This window comes from Acomys russatus, chromosome 32, assembly GCF_903995435.1.
Source record: "Acomys russatus chromosome 32, mAcoRus1.1, whole genome shotgun sequence".
NCBI classification, from domain to species: domain Eukaryota; kingdom Metazoa; phylum Chordata; class Mammalia; order Rodentia; family Muridae; genus Acomys; species Acomys russatus.
Genome location: NC_067168.1, coordinates 23,376,710 through 23,393,563, shown reverse-complemented (window position 1 = coordinate 23,393,563; position 16,854 = coordinate 23,376,710). Strand labels below are relative to the sequence as shown.

Genomic DNA, 16,854 nt, shown 5'->3' with positions numbered 1-16,854 from the left:
ATTGGACTTCTAAAAACTTTTTTGATGGTTCCAGTTTATTTAAGATTTCTTTTATTTTATGTATATAAGTGTTTTGCTGGCATGTATGTCTGTTCACCACGTGTGTTCTTGGTGCTTGTGGAGGTCATAAGGTGTCAGGTTCCCTGGCACTGGAACTACAGATACTTATGAGCCAACATGTAGGTACTGAGAGCCAAACTTAAGGTCCTCTGCAAAAGCAGCAGGGGTTCTTAACTGCTGTGCCATCTCTCTAAGTTCAGTTCCAATTTAATTTTATTTGCAGATTATAATATGACTCAGTTTCTTTTCCCTTTCTTTCTAAAACTTTCTTATTTACTTATTTCTAAAACATTACTTATTTACTGTGTATGTGTTTGTGTTCCTTCATGTATATAGTATGTGAATGCCTGTAGGAATCTTTGCTGTTTCCACCATTTTGCTTCTGGTATTGAGCTAAAGTTGTCAGCTAATTACCTCTCTAGTTGGCTCTTGGTTATGGTGGTACCCGAGAGAATGGAGCCTAAATGTAAGGCAACCTAAAGGCTCATGCAGTCTCCAACTACATTCAGAGCCACAGACAATTTATACTCTGAGGATTGAGAATCACATGAGTAAAATGTATAGTCACAAGGACGAGCTGCACATGGCAAAGCAAAAAACAAAACCAAAAGCCCATGCTTTCCCATAAGGCATTAGACAAATAACAACAACCAGTTGTAACAAATGACCAAGCTCACACTCACTCGTATCTGCTACACCTGGGAGGAGCATGGACACACACCCAAGAACAAGTCTCAAGTCTGTGTTTTTTAAGAAACAGATCACAAGACTCTTGTCGTTTTCTCATGAGCACACAGAATTCCCCTTGCACAACTCCATTCCATGACTGTGTTCTGACAGCCAGCAAGTGCTGTTACCCACTGAGCTGTCTTGCAAGCCCCCCTCCTTTTCTGACTGATTTACCCCCTTGACATGGTGATAATTAGGTCACATGTTGGCATTGTCTTGTTCTTGAAGATACTGGCTAATTGCCACTTTGCCCTTTGTAGGTAGATAGATAATAGAATGTGATATGAATTTTTAAAGTAGGTTTTTAAAATAGGTATCACACCATTCCTAGGTAAAAAGATTTAAAAGCAAATCCTGTGTCCTGCCCCCCACTACCCAACTAGATACTATTTCCAAGACAGCCACTGTCCTCTAGTTTCTGGGAATATTTTCTGTACTTATAGGCAAATTTATTTGTTTTGTTTCATTGAAACTGGGTTTCTGTGTAGCTTAGGCTGGCCTGGAAATCACAGTCCTTCTGCCTTAGCCTCCCAGGTGAACACACGCCCACACACCCATGGCACCATACTGTTATTTTTACTTAACAATGACAGTGCATAAGGACTTGCACTCTGGACTCCAGCTGCCTGAATTCAGACCCGTCTTTGCCAGTAACAACGTCCTCTGTGTATGTACTCACTCACTAACATGCTGAAGACTGAATGGGCTGAGAATGCATCTCACACTGGGCCTCACTCCAGCTGCTAGTTTGTTTCTCAGCAGCTCAATGCTTACTTACCCACTTGCTTGTTACTACCATCACATGGTGTCGACTCTATTTTTACTTTAGGTACTTGCTCCAACCAAGAGACAATGGAAACAAGTCATCTAAAACTGATGACCTAGGATCTCTTCGATTAACTCTATGTTATACAGAAGACTATGTGCTTCCATCAGAGTACTATGGCCCGTTGAAAACTTTGCTGCTAAAATCACCAGAAGTTCAGGTACTTTAAAAATCGTACATGTATGACTCAATATGAAAAGGCTAGATTAATTCTGTAAATGATAAGAAAAGACTTCATAGTATCAGCTCTTAACAAAGCTCTGTGTATTTTATTTCTCTTAACCAGGCTTCAAATTTTATCTGTTAGAATTTAGAAAACTAAATACTATTTTATACATAATTTATAATAAGATAATTACATCCACAGATTAGTGCTTGAGCATGTAACCATGTTTCCTTGATTCTGTGCTTGTTTTCCATCATTCTGTATCCTAGCCAGTATCCGCCTCAGCTGCTTACATTTTGGGTGAAATATGTCAAGATCAAAAGGATGCTGTTTTGCCTCTTGTACGACTGTTGCTGCATCACAATAAACTTGTTCCTTTTATCACTGCGGTAGCTGAACTGGACTTGAAGGATACTCAGTAAGAATTGTATTTCATTAAATGTTAATAATGCATTGTTGAAACTGAACTTTTAATTTGTCAGGTTGTTTTTATAGTCTCAGTTCTTTTGTATTGACCAAGTTTACTATGCAGCAGGTTAAAAAGAACTCCTTAGTCAGTAACAAAAGAAACAGAGTGGAGCAGTAAGGACCAGTTACTGAGGGAATGAGTTTTAAGTGAGTGGTGCAGTTTGCTTTTTACTATTATTGTTTCTGGATGCAGTGATTCACATATCACAGTAAAATAGTAGCAACTGTATAAGGCACACTTGGAGGCACACGTAAGACATTATAAAGAGCAATCAATAGGCTTTCCATTCATCACAGTAAAACAGTACTGTCATTTTTTGCACATCTGCCCACACTACCTTTTTTTAACTTATAAGCATAGTTTCTTTTTAAAAATGATTTTTAACATTTTCAGAAAATAATTTTGTAATTATTTAGTGTAGTAATACTTAGTAATCCTTAAGGCAATGAATACTGTTAGTAATAAAAATCACTAAAATATGATCAAAGTCAAATATGTTACTGCTTTGGAACTTTTTCTTCCCTTTTGCCATATGTGATTTTTATCTCTTTCTATTTCTATTTCAGAGATGCAAGCACAATTTTTAGAGGAAATTCCCTGGCTACCCGGTGTCTGGATGAGATGATGAAAATAGTGGGAGGGCACTACTTGAAAGTCACATTAAAGCCTATTCTAGATGAGGTACAGAGTACACCTCAATGCCAGAGTCTGACCATCTAGAGCAGCAGTTCTCAACCTGTGCATGGCAACCCCTTGAAGGGTCAAACAACCCTTTCACAAGGGTCATCTAAGGCCATCTGCATATCAGATACTTACATCTCATAAATGTAGCAAAATTATAGCTATGAAATAACAACAAAAATACTTTTACGGTTGGGGGTCACCACAATTTGAGGAATTGTATTAAAGGATCCCAGTATTAGGAAGGTTGAGAACCGCTGCTGCAGAGCTTCTCTTTTAAGCAGTAAACATGTTGCCAGACGGTGGTGGCGCATGGCCTTAATCCCAGCACTCGGGAGGTAGAGCAGGTGGATCGCTGTGAGTTCAAGGGCAGCTTGGTCTACAAAGCAAGTCTAGGACAACCAAGGCTATACAGGGAAACCCTGTCTTGAAAAACCAAAAAAAAAGGAGGAGGGGGAGGAGGAGTAAGAAGTGTGTTGATGAGAAGGGTCTGCCCATTATTGGGCTACTGAAGGAATAATAAGTATAGACACTTTTTATAGGGCAATTACTTTGTCCTCTGTCGTTTTCCTCACAAGGCACATCAATCTATAGTATTGTTTGTTAAATTTTTATTTTACTAGGAGTTTAAATATATAAATCATTTTCATACAGTTCTTTGGGAAATTGTTTACATTGTACATGTTATCTCCCGGTGAGGGCTTTAAACTTTATTAGATTTAATTTTTCTAATATCAGAAGAAGAGTTCCTCTCATGTTGTTAAATTACCTAGAAAAGAATAGTAACTGAAAAATACACCTATTTTTCAGATATGTGACTCCTCAAAACCCTGTGAAATAGACCCTGTTAAGTTGAAAGAGGGAGACAATGTAGAAAACAATAAGGTAAGTTTATATAATGTAGCTTATAATTACATTATTTTTTGATCTTAATATTAAGTGGTTTGTTTTCTGTGTATAAATGTTTTGGCTGCATGTATGTCTATGCATCGCATGCGTGCCAGGTACCTGTGGAGGTCAGAGGAGGGCATTGGATCATCTGGGAATAGAGTTACAGATGGTTGTGAGCTACCATGTGGATGCCGAAAATCAAACCCAGGTCCTCTGCAAGAACATATATATTCTAAACCACTTAGCCATCTCTCTACACAACCCCCACACACACACTCAGAAACACACACACAAATTTTAGTGCCATGTATCTGTAAACAATGTTATTTATTCTTTATATTAGCCCTTATTTTTCAGAGTGTTTCATGGTGCTGACTTTATTTTTATTCTTAAAATTTTAATTTAGCAGTCTTAAGTGTTTGGAAGTTTGTGTCTAGATATGTGCGCATGAATGCAGAGTCCTGAAGAGGACATCAGATCTTCTGGAGCGAGAGTACAGTGGCCATGTAGTACTTAAAAAATTGTTGGGACAGTCACTCTTTCCTCCTAGATTCTCTCTGCACAGTCTTCAGTGGTGGTCCCTGAACATTGAGGGAGATGCTTAGACGGCTGGCTAAGCACTTAAAGGTCACTTTGTCTTAAGCACTGTGAGCCTCTGCAATGGCTGCCACCCACTGCAGAAAGAAGCTTTTCTGACTAAAGTCAACAGCATCACTAACCTATGGGCTTAAACATAAGTATTTAGAAGGTAATTTGATAGGCATATCCATTTAGCAAATCAGCAGCAGCAGCTTCCCCGCCACACCGCTATTCTTCCTCCCAGCTATGGGTTTTTACCAGGTTTACAGTGTCAGGTGAGAATTCCCTCCTGTGAAGCAGGCCTCAGATCCAAATCAGAAAATGCTTGTTTATGCCCATAACATCAGTGCCCGTTGTCTGGCAGGTCAGCAGTGTAGGACGCAGGGTTGTGGCTGAGCGCATTTTTAATGCCAGTTCTTCCTTAGCAGTGTACATAAACTTCTAACACCATGAAATCTAACCAGCAGGGAGGAAATTTCTAGACATGTTGTCTTCAGCAGCAGAATCTTAGCATCTAGTTCTAGGAGCCACCACAGCAGAAGCAATGGCATATAATAATAGTGCATTTAAACTGCAGCTAGTTGCAGCCTCCATTCTGACTAGTCCTTTCTGATCAGACTCATCAGACTAAGTGACATAATGATCTTCATTGCCTCTGAGAAATCTTTAATTGTGTTGGGGTCACAGTGTACCAATGCTGCTTACCACGAATTATTTCCCTGCTTTCCATTTTTATTGTCTTAACTGTGCTTCTTGTGAAAATTACTCATATATGCATTCATCTGTCTAGAAGTCTGAATTTAACTTATTAAATTAAATTAAATTTGAGGAATGGAAGCAGCGCTTTAGAAAACTGCATAATTTCCTCTAATAAATCTCATATCCATTACTTTTTCATAAAGACTGTTGGAGATGTGTGAAAATAAAAATCTTAGTGTTTACTTTGTTAAAACCTGCAGGAGAATCTGCACTACTATGTGGACAAAGTATTCAATACGATTGTAGGATCAAGCGTGAGCTGCCCCACTGTGATGTGTGATATCTTTTATTCTCTGAGGCAAATGGCGACTAAAAGATTTCCTAGTAAGTGCCTTATTATACTCACATGCTTTCTGTTTCAATATATTTTTTTCTACATGCTGTCCATTTGGTTTGCATGAAATATTTGTGCATAAGTATAGTCTTGTGTTTCAAAATGGTGCTAGCTTCTAGGTGAGACTTAATGGTTCATTTTTCCTATCATCTCAAAGCATACAGTTCATTGTATTTCAACATAATGGCAACTTCATAAGTCAAAATCATTAGTTTTAAGAAGGAAAATTTGGGATTTATAAGATTTTCTGTAATATGTAAGTAAACTTTTATGTATGTGTCATAATTTAAGGGATGGTGGCGCACCAGGCAGTGGTGGTACATACATGTAATCCCAGCACTCAGGGGTGGAGACAGGCGGATCTCTGTGAGTTCAAATCCAGCCTGGTCTACAGAGAGTGCTCCAGGACAGCCAGGGCTACACAGAGAAACCCTGTCATGATCTTAAAACAGGGAGCGAGGGAAGGAAGGAGGGAGGGAACGAAATAAACGGGGAGAGAGGGAGAGAGAAAACAATAAATGGCGAGAGAGAGAGAACAAAATAAACAGGGAGGGAGAGAGAAAGAGAGAACGAAATAAACAGGAACGCCTTTGTATATGCCAGATTTTTTTCCAATTGCATATTTTCAAGCAGTAGTAATCATTAATTTCACACAATTGTCTAGATTTGACAGCTTGGAAATGCTAACAATATCTGTGATGAGTTTGTTTGTTTGTTTGTTTGGGTTTTGTTTTGTTATGTTTTTGTTTGGTTGGTTGCTTTTTTCTTCCAGAAACAGTCTTTGACTTTACAAACATTTGTCCCAACATAGGATCTTTAGGAATTACCTATTCCAATTGAATCCATTGGTGTACTAAAGCATCGATTAGATCATTCTACAGAATGATCATTCTTACAGATCTACTCCGAATGGTGGTTTGCTGGTCTCCCAGGCATTTTCCATCCAATGAACTGGACAGTCACATTTAACCATTATAGCCTTTGATACCATCAAGATTTTTAGGGTGCAGTTGAGATGTAATCTGAATAATTTATTTAAATAAAATTTTTAAAACAGATTTTTAGGGTGAATTTGAAACACAAATGTAAAGCTGAAAGCTACTTTTTGGTATTCAGTGTTGCCACTACGTAGTGCTATATACTGCTTTTATTTTTTTGTCATTTCAAGAATCTCTCTTAAAGGAAGAAAAATGGCTCAGTGGTTAAGAGCAGTGGCTGCTCTTCCAGAGGTCATGAGTTCAATTCCCAGCAACCACATGATGACTCACAACGATCTATAAAAAAAATATATAAAAATAAAATAAAATAAACTTAATCACAAGAAAAAGTTATTTTTCAAATTAAAAAATGTTTCTTTAAAAGCATAACAACTTTGCCTTTCATTTTATTTGTTATTTTAAGTTACAGCGTTTTTTTTTTTTTTTTTTTTTTTTCTTTTAGTTTAGCCACAATCATTAGTATCACTTCACAAGCTCAGTTTTTACTTTACAGATTACTTTCTTCTCTCCGACATAGTTTACATGATGTTGTTTTACTCATCATCTTTGGGTTTTACGCAGGGTTTTGCATGACATGTCACCATTTTGTCCCTGCAGATCACCCTCACGCTCAGTACTGTGCAGTGAGCAGCTTTGTGTTCCTCCGTTTCTTTGCTGTAGCGATACTGTCACCTCATACTTTTCATTTGCGACCTCATTATCCAGTAAGTGTTTGTTCCTCTCAAAGCTTTATTCCATTTTTATTTATTTTTAGTAAAATGAAGAAAAAAATTAAATAAGCCGCTTTTACTTTGCTCTGCTAAGATATCTCACAAGCGGTAAAGTACTGACGAGGTGAAGTCTGTGGTGAGCAGAGGGGAGGCGTGTCAGGTTTCCCTCTGTGGTTGTACAGTGCTGTTGGTCCTTAGTTACAGCTGCTTGTGGTGGGTAGGTGCTGTCTGTAGTTCTGGATGCTTGTTAACAGACCCTTTCCTGGTTTATTATAACACTTTATTTTTTTGTATTTTGAGGCAGGATGTTGTTACATAGTCCAGACTGACTTTGACTCACAACAGTCTTCTGTGTCCGCCGTCATAGTGCAGGAGCGCCAGCAGACCCACTGCACCCAGCTTATGCTAGTTTAATCAAAGGAATGTTTTTAAATCTCAGAAATTTGAAGAAATTCATTTCAAAAGTATATAGGAACCTATCTTATTTGGTATCTTCATACTTTTGCTTTCTGTTTACCTATGAGATTTAAAATTCTTCAAAGCACTTAGTTTATTTTTGAAGTTCTACTCATTTACCTAAATCTAAATCTTCTTTGCATATGTATTCCTTCATATTTAAAGGTTCCCTTTTTCTTTTAACCTATTTCTAGTCCTCATCCAGCATATTTTTAGTCATTCTTTAGCCTTTTCTGTTCTAAATATTTTATACCCTTGATGCTTTCAGCTGCTGATGTGTATAACAGGATAATAAGAAGCTGTTAGTGATTGCTTTGTTTTAATCGCTTTATATGTTTAACTCTCTTAGGTCGTCCTAGTCACTGTAGAAGTAAATTATTTTATTAGCATGATGATTGGATCCTACCCGTTTAGATGAGTTCAGTCTCCACAGTCTACAAGCAGACTGGCATTGAAAATCTTACAGCAGTCACTGTTACAGTGCTCAGTGCTGGAGACACATGCCATCTGACTTGATGTTCCCGTAATGTGCTCATGGTCCATCAAGTAATGCAGTGCAGGGAAGACACGAGGGCTTTGCAGTTAAGCTAGATTCTGAACGCCCGCTGCTTCTCTGGATAGCCTCACAGTGTTAGCAGTGCAGAAGATGGTTGTTCTGTGTAGCCTCTTGTTCACGGAGAACCCTTCCTGTGCCTGTGTTAACTAAAGCTGTAAAGAAGTGGGGCAGTGAAAGCTTGCCAACAACATTTTGTTCATAATCAGAATTCCCACCTCTGAACTGGTGACTGCTTTGTATTCAGAGTTGGAATTCCTAGATTGAATGTTGAAATAAAATCTCTCTAACCACAAACACTTTTAGTTCACTTTTCATGCAATTTTATTATTTATTCCAAGTTTTCCGTCTTTTCTTTTGGTCCCTTTTTGTGGTTGTGTGCCCCCATCCCAACCACCTAAGCACCTCCAGCAGGTCTTAAACCATTTTAAAGAAACTTTGAAGTAGTGGGAATAGAGAAAACACGTAACACTTAGCATTGGTGATACAGGGATGAGCATAGCTGCCTTCCATTAATCTAGAACTGCTTGCATCAGTTTAAAGTTAGCCCTTAATTAGTACCAGGTGGAAACTGTGAGTAAGCAATACTGTACAAGCTGAGAATACAGAGTAATCTCAGAGAACTAAGGGCGATGATATTGTCAGGTACTGAAAGTTTCAAAATTATTCAGGAGCAGAGTTGATGAAATTATACTGAATTTTCCATTTAGAAAAATCTTTGAATTTTTAGAAACTAATTATAGAAGATGGTTTTAGAATAGACAGAAGAGTAGATTAAAGAACAAGCAGCTAAATAGTCACAGCGAAAGCACCAGATATGAGCCATTCTTGCTGACAGACAGATTCAAGGAAGTATGTGTCCATATACGTGCGTAAAAGCTTGAAGTTTCATAAAGGAAAACAATTGGACTATTTTCATTATTTTTCCCATTCTCTCCTTGAAACCCTTAAGATCCTCCCAGTGGAATCTTCTTTAACCCTTTAGTTTTGTTTTATGTCTCTCGTATATTACTGTAACACCCTATGCACTCTCTGTCATGGCATATTCTATATTCTGTTCTAGTAACATCTGTGTATAACAGATCTCTGCACCCAGACTGTCGGTACCTCAGGAGCCAGGCAGGACCTTGTCTAAATATGTGTGTATCCAAAGCACGTGGCAGTTGCTAGGGCAGTCACATGCTCAGTGAGTGTCTAATTAGTATAAATGGAGATACAGAGAAGGAGCTCATTGAGTGAGTGAGTCTTTCTTAACCAGGAGATAGATTCATGGTTTAAATACAGGGAAGAGATGAGCTGCCTCCTAAATGCAAGAAAAGAGGGTCTCACTGCCTCAGGCCAGAGCCCTAGAAGATTTAAAGAAAGGTAATGAAATACTAACAGAACAACTGCTCTTTTGAAAGACTATAGCAAACCTGTGACATTGTTCTTTTAGACCAAAGACAGTCAACTGGCACCATTTCCATGCACCAACATAAGAGAAAAAAGAAGAGAATGTATGCTAAGTTATTTTGAATTTTTTAAAAAATTCAGCATTTCATTTGAATTTAATAAATGTTCCATAGTGCTTGCTGAGTGATGAGATCAAGCTGTGTACCAAGAGCCAGGTGATGAAGGTCCTAGGTAACAGTGAAGGGGAATTTTTATTTAAGTTTGTGTGGAGATAGTACCAAGGAATCAAAGCAGCTGAATGACAAGACTATTCAGTAGTAGCCACAGTAACGTGGATCCAAAGCCCAAGGTTGAATAAAATACACTTTATTCTCTTTTGCTAGTTCAATAAAACATAACCTAAAATGCTAAATTTAAGTCGGGCAGTGATGGCACATGCCTTTAATCCCAGCACTCAGGAGGCAGAAGCAGGCAGATCTCTTAAGTTCAAGGCTAGCATAGTCTACAGAAGTGAGTTCCTAGACAACAGAGAAACCCTGTCTACACAGAGAAACCCTTCTACACAGAGAAACCCTGTCTTAAAGAACCAAGAAAACAAAGAAATAAATTTAAATGGAGGAATCTTGTGAAATTCAATTCAACCTAATTTTACTAGAATTTCTAAAGAATATTACTTTCTTCAAAGGTAGGACTATAGTTAGGACCTCTTACAGAAAAGATGGAGTCCTGGATGCTCCAGATAAAAAAATTTTTTGCGTAACTGTAATCTGTAACTTTTTCCAGCTATCCTATAATGATCACATACCAGATAGTCCTTCTTCAGATTTCTTCGTCATTTCTTCCCCGCCATATTCATTGCCTATTTTCAATGTGAGGATAATAAAAACTAACAGTATGTTTCCTTAACTATATTTTTCTGGATGTGTCTTTTAATAGTATTGTTTACTGTGGCAGCATAGTTGGTTATATAGAAATGCAGATTAGTAAGGCACATGGAAGAACCCTGTTCCTGTCCATTTTATTTACCTTTATGTCATTGGAGTTTACATTACTGTCTGATAGACAGACCTGAAAGATAACTTGGATAAGAGACCCAAATATTTACACTCTAGTAAGATCCTGTGTAAGCAGGGTGGCTTCATTCCTGATCTGAGTTTGTATTCTCCCCGCACCTGCACGGTGGGAACAGTTGGTTGCAGAAGTCATATATGTTATTTGAATATGAGCACTGAAAGTTGGAAACACCCATTTTAAGTTATACGGTAGACAAAAAAAGTAGATAGCTCTGCTATTCCAAAAGTGAATAAAATTTATAGTGTGATCTTGTCTACAGTTGACTAAATTATGCATTTCAAAGGGAACAAGTCATTAAATCTTTAATCTCTCTCTCCCTCTTTCTCTCTCTCCCTCTCTCTCTCTCCTCTCCCCCCTCTCTCCCTCTCTCCCTCTCTCTCTCCCTCTCTCTCTCTCTCCCTCCCTCTCTCCCTCTCTCCCTCTCTCCCTTGCTCTCTCTTTTTAATAGTTCTGAGAATGGAACCTAAGGCCTCCACTCTACCACTGAGCTGTACCCCCAGCCTTCTTTCACTTTTTATACTGAGACAAAGCAATATCATTAAGTTGTCTAGACTAGATTTTTTGTAGCTTAAACAGAGTTTGCAGTCTTTCTGTCTGAGCCTCCCAAGGAGGAATCACAGACCTACACCACCAACTCCTTTAGTCTCCTAAACCCAAGTTCTGTAAGTTATCCTAGGCTTTGCTACATCTTAACTGTCTTAGCTTGAATGAACATTTTTAAGCCACTATTTTAGAGTCATATAGCTCATTCACTCTATTGTGCTTTTTATATAAATTCTACTTCTTGAAAAATTAACAAAGATTTTCGTCATTTTTACATTTTCTAGGATACACAGACAATTAGGACATTAACTCTCATCTCAAAAACCATTCAGAGTTTGGGAAACTGGGGAAGTCTATCCAGAAGAAAGGTGAGTCTGTAGCTTTTTCCTTCTTTTCTTACTTAGCAGATTTAATATGCTCTTAAGGTTTCTTCTTCACTCACCTCATCCCATAGTAAAATAAAACTGAAGAGAATACATATTCAGAATCAATAATTGTGTTTTAGTGGATGTTCTGCTGTAGTCACCTATTGAAGGAGACAGCTGTACTTAACTAATTAGGAAGAAGAGACACAACAGAGCTATCTGCACCATAGTCACCCAGCAGCATTGAAAGACGTCTTTAGCCCCCAAGATGAGTAACTCATGGCAATGTAAGACTAGCTTAATCTGCAGCCTCCCACCATTTTCTTCATAAACTTCTCCACTCATGAAGCTTTTTACCCAGGAAACTTTTATGCAACCTTAGGAATACAGATATATAAAATAGGGGGCTGGAGAGACGGCTCAGAGGTTAAGAGCACTGGCTGCTCTTCCAGAGGCCTGAATTGAATTCCCAGCAACCACGTGGTAGCTAATAACCATCTGTAATATAATATAAGGCTCTCTTCTGACCTGCAGAGTACTGTATACATAATAAATAAGTAAACAAATAAATATTTTTTTAAACAGACACAAAAACCAAACATTTACTGATAATAACTTGTTTTAGCATTTGAAATGCCCAGCCCCCACGGCTGAGGAGAGAGTTTTTCCTGCCATTTGCTTCTATAACTGCTATCCTGGGTTTTTCCCTAGTTTGAGATCCAAGAGGAAAAACATCCAACAGTGACTACAGGCTCATGGCAGTGGCACAGGCTTTGAGGGGCCTTGATTGCTCCTCAGTACCTCTCTCATCAAGATGTTCAACAAAGAGGGGATAAGAGCCATGCTCTGGCTAATAGAGTCACTGACTCAACAAAAGAATAGGCTTTGCTACCACCCAGCATCTGATCCAGCATGAGGAACCTTTGATTATCAGCAGCTGGGAAAAACAGAATGTAAACCAAGCCTGGCCATGTTCCTGGAGCGGCTGAGCACAATATACCTTGTGCTATTTGGGGGAAAGCTGAAGACCATGAGTGCACAGTAGCCACCATGCTGGAACATTCTGGGTTCACTGACTGACTAAAGGTTGGTCCCTTGGTGGAAAGCACTCTGGAAGTGCTGTGGGATTAGAGCATACAGAGTCCCCAGCCCTCCTGCTCGGCCCCACTTGGAGAAGAGTTGAGGAAGCTCCATGGTCTGGTCTCCTTTATAGTTGCTTTTGTACCAGTACCAAATCTGCGTCTGTAACACAGGTGTGACAGACTGTTGGACCTCTGTCGTCTCTGGCTGCAGAACTGGCTCCATGACTAATTAAGACTGATTAGCCGAAAAGGGAAAACACTGCCATACTTGCTGCCTGACATGAATGGCATCTGCAGATGTCAGTGGTTTGGGGAGCCGCCATAATGGATAGGAGTTGTCCTTGTGCTCTGTCAGTGTGGAGAAAAGCATAGTGGCTGGCTACTTCCCTACTCTGTGACGAAAGTAGAGTTGAGGTCCTTTGGGAAAATAGGCAAGTTGTTAGGAAATGTAGAAGATGGAAGCCTTAAGAGTAAAGGCTTCATCGTGCACAGCCTGGTCCTGAAACCTAAGCGACTGGGACACCGCAGGAGTGAAGACCTGGCAGACACACATAGAGAAAAGCTAGGGTTGGGTGAGCTGTGCTTGCTCTGGTGGGACACCAACTAACTAACCAACCAGTAAACTAGGTGCCTTTGTTATGTACAACACAAAAGGAAGGGGTTAGACCTCTCAGTGGGATGTCTCTGTAGGAATAATCTTAGACAGGAAACTTCCTTGAGGATCAAGTTGTATTTGGTAATTTCCGGTTTTAGATTAAAAACCAGTCACTCCTAACCACAAGTACTTGGATCAGGGGAAGGTTTGCCATTTCCAGGGGTCTGAGGCAGCTAGGGCCCTGGACATAGCTGTGCTCGTGTCTGTGATACACATTTACTCAATGCTTCATCGGTTGCCCACATTAGAGGGTTTTAAGTATAGAGAAACTTGCTGAAGAAAGGAGTTCACACCTTTTCGTTTGTGATAAGCATGTTTGGACACTTCTAATCTGGGTCCATTCCTGTTTGTCTAGTGGCGTGTGGAGGCCTCGCCCTTATCTTACTGCCTTTCCTTGTCACTGACCCTAATTGCTAAGGGTTTTTTTGTTTGGTTTGGTTTGGTTTTGCTTTGTTTTGTTTTTGTTTTTTAATCTTTTTCTACCTTTTTTCTTCCTTTCCCATGAAACTGGAAATTGAAAGGCTGGCCTGTAGTTAGTGGTAAACCCTAGGTTCAATCCTCACTACTATCATTAAAAAAAAAAAAAAAACCTAGAAATTGGTTGGCACAGTTTCATCTGCCCGTCCAGGCCTGCACACCTACACTGTACTACTCTGTGCCTCAGGAAAGCCTAGGACCCCGTGAGTTTGCTCCGTGAGGCACAGCAAACTGGTAGTCAAAGAAGAGAGAGGCCAGAGAATTTATTTTTTAGTCTTCTCTGTCTGCTTGTTCTGTGTGGGCTGTTCTGTCTCCTAAAGGTAGTTAGTGTCAGACCTGAGGAAAAACATTTCCGCAACTGTCTGATTAAGAAAGCTTTATTTAAGCCAGGCAGTGGTGGTGCACACCTTTAATCCCAGCACTCGGGAGGCAGAGGCAGGTGGATCACTGTGAGTTCTAGGCCAACCTGGTCTACAAAGCGAGTCCAGGACAGCCAAGGCTACACAGAGAAACCCTGTCTTGAAAGAAAAGAAAAGAAAGAAAGAAAGAAAGAAAGAAAGAAAGAAAGCTTTATTTAGACTCGCCAGATGGCTGCCTCTCCCTAAATTAGGATTTCAGAAAGCAGCCTCAATCTGGCTTTGAAGGTCCACTTTATGGGAAAGGGTTAGGATTGATAGAAAACAGCTGTTGAGATATTGGGAAAAGATCTTCACCAACCCTACATCTGACAAAGGTCTAATATCCAAAATATATAAAGAACTCAAGAAATTAAACACCACCAAACCAAACAACCCAATTGAGAAATGGGGCTCAGAACTAAACAGAGAATTCTCAACAGAGGAATAGCGAATGGCTGAGAAACACTTAAAGAAATGCTCAACGTCCTTAGTCATCAGGGAAATGTAAATCAAAACGACTCTGAGATTCCATCTTACACCCATCAGAATGGCTAAGATCAAAAATTCAAGCGATACCACATGCTGGCGAGGATGTGGAGAAAGAGAAACACTCCTTCATTGCTGGTGGGAATGCAAACTAATACAGCCACTTTGGAAATCTATCTGGCGCTATCTCAGAAAACTGGGAATAAGGCTTCCTCAAGACCCAGCTATTCCACTCCTTGGAATATACCCAGAAGATGCTCCAGCACACAACAAGGACATATGCTCAACCACGTTCATAGCAGCCTTATTTATAATAGCCAGAACATGGAAACAGCCTAAGTGTCCCTCGGTAGAAGAATGGATAAAGAAACTGGTGTACATTTACACTGTGGAATACTACTCAGCTATTAAAAACAAGGAATTCCCGAAACTTGCAGACAAATGGATTGAACTAGAAATGATCATGAGTGAGTTAACCCAGAAGCAGAAAGAGTCAAATGGTATACACTCACTTATATCTGGACACTAGTCCAAGGGGCATGTCCCATGAAAGCCTTCACTTACCAGGAAAGTGGGACAGAGGGGAGAACATCCTATTAGGACTCTAGGTGAGAGAAGCATGGAAGAATGGGGAAATAGAAGGATCCAGAGGGTCCTGGAAACCTACAAGAAGTACATTATGATGGGTAGATCTGGGCCAAGGGGTCCTGCTCAAACTATGGCACCAGCCAAGGACAATACATGCAGTAAACTTCGAACTCCTACTCAGATCTAGCCAATGGACTGTTGAGTGGAGAGTGGGGACTGACTTTCACATGAACTCTGGTGCCCCATATTTGACCATGTCCCCTGGATGGGGAGGCCTGGTGGCACTCACAGGAGGATAGCAGGCTACCAAGAAGAGACTTGATACTCTATGAGCATATACAGGGAGAGGAGGTCCCCCTCAGTCACAGTCATAGGGGAGGGGAGTAGGGGGAACACGGGAGGGAGGGAGGAATGGGAAGATACAAGGGATGGGCTAACAATTTAGATGTAATATGAATAAGTTAATAAAATATTTTTTAAAAAAGAGAGAGAGAGAGATAATTGGCTGTTAGCACCTGACAGAAGAGTGGAGGACTCGAGGCTCAAGGCTGCCTGTGAGGTAGATAGGTGGAAGGGTGTTATCACACGTGTTCAGGAGTTTAGCAGGACAAAGGAGTGGCTGCACATCATGGGATTACAGATTCAGCATAGATTGGAAACACTGTTTACAGAATACATTAGGGTTAGGAAAAGTTTTTATAAGGTAGCTTAATAACAATGTGGCTCCTTCACAATAGTATGGCTCTTGTTTTGGTTTCACAGTAGCTCTTGTCAGGGGACACCAAGTAGATTGCCATTTTTCACTTGTCCTTTTAGGGCTATACCTTATTGTGTGCTAATAAAACCCTGTCCACTCATTTGTAAGTACATTTTCAAATTCTCTATCAAATTTCTCATTTTGTCATATTATAATTATACAAATGTATATATCCAATGTGCTTTGATACATATTTATATTGTATATTGGCCAAAAGTATTTAAACTATTCTTTGTATATATAATCTTACCATTTATTAAAGACAGAATGCAAATTTGCATACTAATGATGAATATACTTGTTTATGTTTACATAAAGAAATACTAGTTAAGTATTTGATACTGTAGAAATATAGAACATCTTGGCTATTTTTAAAGTTGTAATTTGATTTTGTAACCATTCAGTTTGCATAAACACATAGTACAAAATGACAGAAGTATATTTAAGGCCGTTTTTAAAACTGTTGGAAATTTTGTCCTAATCTCAAGCCAGAATTTACTTAATGTTTTTTGGGTTTTGGTTGGTTGGTTTTGGGATTTGTAGTGAAACTCAAATCACATAGTTCTGTGAAACTTAAAATTAAACATTCTAAGGTAATAAAATCCAAAACTACTAATTTGATACATGCTGACTATTTTAAGTTTTGTTTTCTGTAATCAGGCCATTTATGTTGTTGTAGGGGAAAAGCCTTCGTGGCCTGTAAAAATAGCTCAGCTCCTAATATACGGCAGCCCAGAGCTGTGTGCTGAGGTCCTGCAGGGCGCAGTGACTGGTGATGCATGGTGTATTGGCATGCATAGTGCAAAGCATGAGTGTGGTATGAGCA

At 39.4% G+C, this 16,854-nt stretch overlaps 1 protein-coding gene across 3 annotated transcripts in view; it reads left to right on the top strand.

The window, feature by feature from the left end:
- Positions 1-16,854, top strand: part of Rasa2 (RAS p21 protein activator 2) — a 93,126-nt gene that overhangs the window by 55,285 nt on the left and 20,987 nt on the right. For all 3 annotated transcript variants that reach the window (XM_051140654.1, XM_051140655.1, XM_051140656.1), the window contains exons 10-16: positions 1,619-1,775; positions 2,051-2,199; positions 2,817-2,931; positions 3,742-3,816; positions 5,361-5,484; positions 7,090-7,196; positions 11,505-11,588. In XM_051140654.1, coding sequence (XP_050996611.1) covers positions 1,619-1,775; positions 2,051-2,199; positions 2,817-2,931; positions 3,742-3,816; positions 5,361-5,484; positions 7,090-7,196; positions 11,505-11,588 — 811 coding nt within the window. The remainder of the gene's footprint in view (positions 1-1,618; positions 1,776-2,050; positions 2,200-2,816; positions 2,932-3,741; positions 3,817-5,360; positions 5,485-7,089; positions 7,197-11,504; positions 11,589-16,854) is intronic.